This window comes from Amphiura filiformis, chromosome 7 (genome assembly GCF_039555335.1).
Source record: "Amphiura filiformis chromosome 7, Afil_fr2py, whole genome shotgun sequence".
Lineage (NCBI taxonomy): Eukaryota > Metazoa > Echinodermata > Ophiuroidea > Amphilepidida > Amphiuridae > Amphiura > Amphiura filiformis.
The window spans coordinates 31,753,010-31,761,733 of NC_092634.1; the positions used below are offsets into that span (position 1 = coordinate 31,753,010).

The window sequence follows — 8,724 nt, forward strand, 5'->3', positions numbered from 1 at the left end:
CTTAATGATACCGGGAATTGTTGCAGAAAGGTAAGCGTACTCTTTATTTATTCAAAATATCACATATCAATGACTTTAAATTGGAAATCCAAAAAGGAAATGTCAGGTCAAAATTCTCACCTTAGAATTATTGTGAAAATAAAATCAAACCAAATTTAGGCTCCGCAAACAACGTCCAATTATTCCCATTGGTGTTTGCTACACGTGCATATAATAAATTATGATTTGGGGCTAATTTGAGAAGAGTTAATGTCTCGAGTTTCAAAATACACCGAGTGATGTTTTTTGATCAATAACATCGACAATTCAAGACTCTGTAAAAACAAATCAAGAATTTTCTGGGATAATTGCAACTAAGTATAATAAAAGTTATGATCTAAGCTACCAGATGCATCATTAATTTCCTGACTATGATATTTAGTTGTGAGAAAAGATTACTTTAATGTTTTGGCGGGATTATTTCCCGCCAAAAATTTCAACCAAAAAGAGCATGTAGCCTTAAGTTTAAGGCTTGTGATTAAGTTAAAGTATGTAAGAAAGTAATCTAAAAGTAAACGCAAATGATCACATGTAATAATTTATTTATTTATTTATTTTATTCATATTTATCCAGGGTAGCCCAATTCAGCCGATAGCTGGTCTTACATGGGGCCCTGCAATACATTTACATAACATTAAAAGGCAACAATTTTCAACATGCAATTTATATAAAATATACAACTATTAGATACAAAATTAAAATACAGAAATATATACAATTTTCAAAGTAGAATAGAAATACATCATTAACAAGTACATGCTCAATTGTTTTTTTTAAGACTTGAATTTTTGCTTGAAAGTCTGCACATTTATAGAACTTCTTACATCATTACTCAGTTTATTCCAAACCTCAACCCCACTGTATGAAAAAGATGATTTAAAGTACCCAGTGTCATAACCATTTGTGCAAGGCGGTAGAGCCAATAAATTGGACGCAGCTTGTCTGGTGTTCACATACCTGTTGATAAGGTACTGTGGTGATAAATCGTTAAGACATTTAAACATTAACAGTGATTTGAAATACATTGCACGATTTGGAAGTGATTCCCATCCTAATATAGGAAACATTATATCAGAAGACGTAAGGTAGTTGGCACGCAATATTATTCAAGCACATCGCTTTTGTAAAACACATAATTTACGTACATCTTCATTGAAGCGACCAAACCAAACTACACTGCAATAGTCGAACTGCGGTTGGATAAGAGCCTTATATAAAACATTAAGAGTGCGAACGTCAAGAAATGTTTTAGACGTCTCAAGAGTCCTATTTTACAAAATAATTTCTGTATGACTGAATTAACATGATCGTGCCAAAGTAATTTAGAATCTATCTTTACACCAAGACATTTGGCACTATGAACTCTTACAAGTTGACAATCATCAATGGAAACTGAAAAAGCAGAGCATTTATCATTACGTAACTTAGGCTCACTACCAATGAGCATAACATTTGTCTTATCAGTATTAAGAAACAATTTGTTTACATTTAACCATGCCTTAATTGCAGAAAGATCGTCAGTGAGCTTTTTAAAAATAATATCAGTATCAGTACCACTGACAGACAGAGTGGTATCGTCTGCGTACATAGATATTTTCCCATGTGATATTACATTTGGCATATCATTGATAAAAACACCAACTTTTATTTCAAGAGAATCAGAGACAATACCCTTAAAAGTAACTCTTTGCTTTCTACAAGATAAATACGATGCAAACCATTTAACTGTATCTTCAGATGCCCCAATATAATGGAGCTTTCTAAGCAAAATATCATGATTTACGGTGTCGAACGCTTTTCTAAGGTCGATAAAGGCAACACTAGTCAATTCACCGCTGTTGATGCTCGTCAGCCATGTCAACAAGAGCAGTCTCGGTAGAATGACCAGGACGAAAACCTGATTGATGAACATTGAAGATACCATTTCGATTTAAAAAAGAGTAAACATGATTATGCATAGCCCTTTCAATGATCTTACTTATTACAGGTAGGATGGAAATTGGCCTGTAATTATTGGTGTTATCAAGATCACCTCCTTTATGCAAAGGGATCACTTTGGCTTCTTTCCACAAAGTAGGAAATATCCCCTTTGACAAAGAAAGATTCATTATATAAGTTAAACTTTTAACAATGACTGGACGAGCCAGTTTCAGGATCTTGCAACTGACATCATCCAAACCTACCGCCTTTTTAATGCTCATGGAGCGAATTTCTTTGTCAACAAAATCATATGGAATACATGGTATATTAAGAACAGGTTTATCATTAAGATCTTCACATGTATGTAACACATTAACATCATCAATATTATTAACATTGTTTACATTTCTTTCATCACTTTCATTAAGTAGATTTGTTGCAACACTTGCAAAATGGCTGTTGAACACATTTGATATATCAATGTGATGTCAGATGTAACTACATTATCTCCAAACCCAACAGCTGATGGAGTTGGGGAAACTTTGGATGGAATAACTTTTTTAAGTGTTTGCCAGAGCTTACCAGAATCATTACAACTCGCATCTATTAGACCCTTATAATAATTACATTTAGCTGATCTTATCATACTAGTAACTTGATTACGAACAAGTTTATAGGCTTTCCAATCATTTACACTATTAGAACGAGTTGCAATACGATGGAGGCTATCCCTATGATGCATATACTGCTTTATTTCTCTACCTAACCAAGGCGATGGAGTTGATTTAACACGCTTGGTCTTTTTAGGTAAATGACAGTTTACAGCATCAAATAACATCGAATTCCACATATTTACAGCATCATCAACATTGTCAATTTTTTCAATATCACTCCATGGCAGTTCGGAGAGATCTTTAATGAAACTTTGATCATCAAATTTTTTAAAACAACGATAATCAATGGTTTTATGTTGACCCTTACTTGGCTTGGATTTTCTTATGGCATAGATTAAATAGTGATCACTAATCGATGTTTCAATCACACCACTTTCAGTAAAAAGCTCATCTTTTGATGTAAAAAACAAATCAATAATCGTCTTGCTGTGAGATGTCACACGAGTTGGAAGATTTATCAATTGCTGTAACTGATACAAAATTTTAAATCTCTAACTTGCTTACAGTCGACATGAGGAGAAAAATCACAATTAAAGTCGCCAAGTAAAATTAACTCCTTATCTTCATTTGCAGCTTTTGACAACATTGTACACAACTTATTTGAAAAATCATTATCATTTTCATCAGGATTATACGCAGCACATACAAGGAGTGTGTTTGTATAAGGTGGTGAAATTTCGACCCAAATACATTCAAGAGAATCATCACATAGATCATCCCTTCTCCTGAAATCGAACATATTATTAATTAAAACTGCCACACCGCAGTATATTAAAACCATCAAAATTAACCTCGTTATCACTTACTGTGTGATCACAAAGTGTTTCATTCACACAAATGATGTCAAACGAATCACCACACATATACTTAAACTCATCAATTTTACCAACAAGGCTTCTTATGTTAAGATGAGCAAATTTAATACCTTTGGTCTTAAAATTAGGTATTTTGCCATTTTGAAGTTGCACGTAATCAGAGCTCTCATCAGTCAAATCATTAACACTTACACTACAACTGTCATATAAATTGTTATTATCATGAGTATCATTAATGCAAGCAGAATTAAATACACTTTTATCAACATATCTTAAATGATTACTAACATTACATGAAACATCGGGCATTTTCTTACTGACATCATTCTTAACATCATTCTCAGACACACAAGCAACATTTTCATGAACATTCGTCATATCAGAGTTAGACTTATTAATATGTGACACAAAGGTATCATTAATACAACAATTTTCACACATATTGTTATTAACATATATATCATTATTGCAAGCAAAATTAAAAATAGTTTCATCAGCAGTAGAGGAAACGTCAGGCATATTATTTGCAACATCATTGTCAGACATAATGGAACAGGCAACATTATCATGAACATTGGTCATATCAGAATTAGACATATCATTATGTGACACAAAGGCATAATTAACACAACAATTTTCATACATATTGTTATTCACATTAATATCATTATTGCAAACAGTATTAAAAACAGTTTCAAACACATTTCCATCAACAGATCTAAGTTGATTACCAATAGTAGAGGAAACGTCAGGCATATTTTTACTAACATCATTTGCAACATCATTTTCCACGTGTTCAAACATAGTGGAACAGGCAACATTTTCATGAACATTGGTCATATCAGAGTTAGACATATCAATATGTGACACAAAGGTATTATTAACATTACAATTTTCATACATATTTTTATTAACATAATCATTATTGCAAACAAAATTAAAAACAGTTTCATCAACAGATCTGAAATTATTACTAACAGTAGAAACATCAAGCATATTCATACTGACATCATTTGCAACAACATTGTCAGACATAGTGGAACAGATAACATTTTCATTAACATTCGTTGTTATATCAGAGTTGGACATATCAATATGTGACACAAAGGTATCATTAACACAATTAACACAATAACAGGGCAAACATACTTAAAAGTCACAAAATGGAAGCCTAAGTTTGTGTCCAAGCCAGGCGTGGAAGATACATGTATAAGCTTTACGAAATTCGTTGCACTTAACCGTACAGTGTAAACACAGACTGTGTAGAGACAATGCATTGCTAGACTCTCTGTGTTTGGATAAATGTGTGTACTCAGGTGTATCGAATTGGAAACTGTACATATAATGTGTGCATGTATATAGAATGAACTACAAAACATCAAAGTGCTTTCACTTACTCACTCACTCACTCACTCACTCACTCACTCACTTGCTCGGCCACCCCACACTTCCTTTGCCGTGACTGGGTTTCTACAACACTAGACACCTCCTGCCTTGTACTTCTTAAACAGTGACCAGTAGTCTTCTTTTCTTGATTTTATTAGTTACCTTTGGGAGTTCTCCATACAGTTCTTTATTTGTGGTATGTGTCCTCCAGCTTATAGCAAGAGCTGATCTAAGTAGCCTGGTGTAGCAGCCGTCCAACAACTTGCGGATCTTGGTTGTCACTGTCCATGTTTCTGAACCATAGAGCAGGATGCTTTCTACTGTTGCTTGACTTTAAACTGCCTTGGAAGATGGGATATCCAGCAAGAATCTGGCATATAGTATATCTGTTTTCTCTAAATCCGCATTGGTTTGGTCTGAGTTTGCTGTCTATATGTGGTCTTATCCTTTCAAGCAGCCTGCGATGGTAGGTTTTTGCTACAATAGAACTGAGGCTATCCAAAATGCTATTTTTCATAATATATTGATTTAGATAATAAAAGCGATTTATTTTTACTGCATCTACCAACAATACCTAGTCTACTCTTAAAGTCATTGGTGTCCAGTTATATTCAAAATAACAACAGAACTGGGTTCATGCCTAATTAGGTTCAACTTATGTTCAACCTAAGCACTAAATTTCAACTTTTCTAGCACATGCATTCCAGTAAATTTATTTTGGTAGCAAATCAGATGGATGATTGCCCATCTCCGATATTATTTATATGCCCGCACCACTGATAATAAACCATAAGAATCTGATACTGTTCCTGCAGACTATTTTTTGTGGTTGCTTTTTTGTTTGTTTGTTTTTTGGTTTGTTTGTTTTTTATTTTACAAACTACTGTTACTGTTTACTGACTTTTTACTTCTTGGATAGGTTGAAAGAATCATTTTCTTTTTTATCTAGGACAAAATTCGGTGAAAATTGCATTTTCGTAGAATTTGTAGCTATTTTTCTAAATAGCAATCAATCAGTCAGTCAGTCAATCAATCAATTAATCAATCAATCAATCAATCAATCAATCAATCAATCAATCAATCTAATCAATCTTCATTTCAATGAAAATACAACATACAATAACAGCAAAACAAATCAAAATAAAAGCAAGAATAATTAAAAAAAATTACATGAGCGCCCTCATATTATGACGTCATAGCGACAATATGTAAGGAATGTTTGGATTTACTGGAGAGAAAATACCCATAGATATACTATAACCGTTTATAATTGAAAATTAGGGGTGATTGTAACCCCCCCCAGCAAAATATGCTCATCCTCTTCTTAAATGTCAATGCTTCCATCATACACGGAGTACTAGGTCAACTATCAAAATTCACTGTCCACGTAAAGTGCAATAATCATATTAAAACACTCTTTAAAAATCTTTATCAACTCTGCTACTTCTAGATAAATAAAAAGGATCAAAATATATGAATAAAGTAGCAAGATCCCAGCAAACACAAAACGTTTTCGACATCATTCGCAAAAGGTTATAAAAGTTTGTCAGAAAACGTTTAAATGTCGGGTTATATAAAGGGTACATTAACGGTATAAAACGTTTTCATAACATTAAAAAACATTTGTTGGTAATTTACTGCACAGCAAACACAAATGTTTTACAGAAAACATTTAAATGTCGGGTTATATAAAGGGTATAAAAACGTTTTAATAACATTCCAAAAACATTTTTGAAAACTTGGTAAAAATCATTCTAAACAGAATGTTATTTTGGGGTTGAAAAGATATTTTGCAAAAAATGTTTGCCCAAAATATTTACAATAACGTTTTTAAAATGTTTTCACGGCTTTTATATAACCCGACATTTAAATATTATTAAAACGTTTTGTAAAAAACATTTTAAGAACATTTCTGTGTTTACTGCGTGCAAATATTTTAACATTATGTTATTTAAGTGTTGAAAAAATATTTGGCCAAATATATTTGCAAAAATAGTTTACAATGACATTTCGAAAACATTTTAAAAATATTGTTGTAGTGTGTTTTCATACAAAACGTTTTAAAACGATTTCATGACCTTTATATAACCCGACATTTTAATGTTATTAAAACGTTTTTACCTAAAATATAATTTATTTCAAACGTTTTAAAAACGTTTTTGTGTTTGCTGGGATACTGCATTGGCTGTTGGAATATCTAATTGTCCAGTAATTGCGCCAGTCATTTAACCAATGTATATCATTTAAGAGTTGCCCTTTATAAATGATTGTTGTACAGTTGTATTGTAATTTGCGGACTTCAGGTGATAGATTTGTATGACTTTGAATAATACTTTAAAATCCAATCAGGATGTAATCATGATGTGAATATTGCCCGACAATTTTCAATTGCTTTCAACAAATACAAGCTGGCAGTGCACTTGTATTTAGCTCTACAGATTACTAATATCAAACCCCTGCCAACCAATCAAACCGTTTGGATTGGTTATTATAGTCCGGCTACGTGATTAAAAGTGGGAAAATGCTTTGTGATTCCTCACCAGTATTATTACTTCTGGCAAGTTGTCCTCCTGTAGTGATACTGATGAGAGGTGCTTTTTGAAAGCTTTCGGGGTTTATTGCAGATTTTTCAACTTTCATAATACAATCTTCATTTTCAGGTATCATTTCAAAATGGATCTGGCTGGTATCCTACACATTCTGCACGTAGCTGCTGTCATCATTTTTGCCATCTTGACTCTCATTTGTAATATGGCAACAATAGTGGCGTTTCTTAAAGTAAGTGGCCTGCAAAAGAAAGCCAGCAGTTTATTGATTTTGAACCTCTCATGTGCTGACCTCGGGGTAGGACTGATTGAAATATACGAGTTACCTTTAGTTGCCATGAAACCTTGGCCATATGGCAAATATGGATGTCAACTATTAGCATTTCTAGGTAATCTTTTTGTCAGTGCTGGAATGTTAACAACAGTAGCAATATGCATTGATCGATTTCTGCTTCTATCCCGGGAGTATCCTAAGTATCTGCGGATTCAGACTCGAAAGCGCATAATGTGTTTCATTGGTGGGATTTGGTTCTATGGGGTGTTACTGGGAACCGTTGAATTGCTGCTGTGGGATATGCTGATACCACCTGCTTTACATGATTACTTTGACTTCAGCCATGATTGCCGCTCGCCACCAAAGCATAACTTGATTTTCGCTCTCGTTTTGTTCATACTAGGCATATTTGGTCCACTCCTCGCGATTGATTCATTCGGTGCTGTATTTGTTGTTCGGCTGATTAAAAAATTGCGCCAACCAATGGTTCATCCTAGCAGCAACACAAGTATGTCATCTCAAAATGCAAATCAAAGTTCAGGTATGTCTGCGGCAAGACCATGCAGTTTGTCTGTACCAGTGGCTCGTGAAGCAGCTATTCCTATGCCTGAGGCTGATCCCAACAAGCGCTACAAGAAGACAGCTGTGCTTCTTGGTACTATCGTATTGGTTGTCAACATCTGCACACTACCATACGTTTTGTACGTTATTATCACCAGCTTCTTCTGTCCACAGTGTAATAAAGCATATCATCGCGACATTCTGAGGTATTTGCTATACCTCAATTCCTGTATTAATCCATTTCTTTATGCGGCTACTATGGTCAAGATACGTGATTTCTACAAACGTGTCCTGTGCAACTCGTAGTGACATTATTGCAAACACTTTTCAGGATAAGATAGTGTGTCATTTGGACTCTGAAATGATATAAATGTTATGTTATGTCACTATCAGTGGTGACCTATGTAAACCGATGACCACCGATACCCATCATTGTGGAGCATATTTTGAAAATTAGCCAATAGTAGGGACAGAATATGGAAACACGTGAGAATATTAAACGAGGCGG

At 33.9% G+C, this 8,724-nt stretch overlaps 1 protein-coding gene across 1 annotated transcript; it reads left to right on the plus strand.

Moving 5' to 3' along the window:
• Nucleotides 1-7,508: 7,508 nt before the first annotated feature.
• Nucleotides 7,509-8,522, plus strand: LOC140157794 (beta-3 adrenergic receptor-like). The gene has a single exon (XM_072181042.1). The coding sequence runs from the start codon at nucleotides 7,509-7,511 to the stop codon at nucleotides 8,520-8,522; it is 1,014 nt and encodes a 337-aa protein (XP_072037143.1).
• Nucleotides 8,523-8,724: the final 202 nt, after the last annotated feature.

What these genes read in the sequence shown, in the direction of transcription:
- LOC140157794 (XM_072181042.1), top strand. Translation starts at nt 7,509, where the DNA reads ATGGATCTGGCTGGTATCCTACACATTCTGCACGTAGCTGCTGTCATC.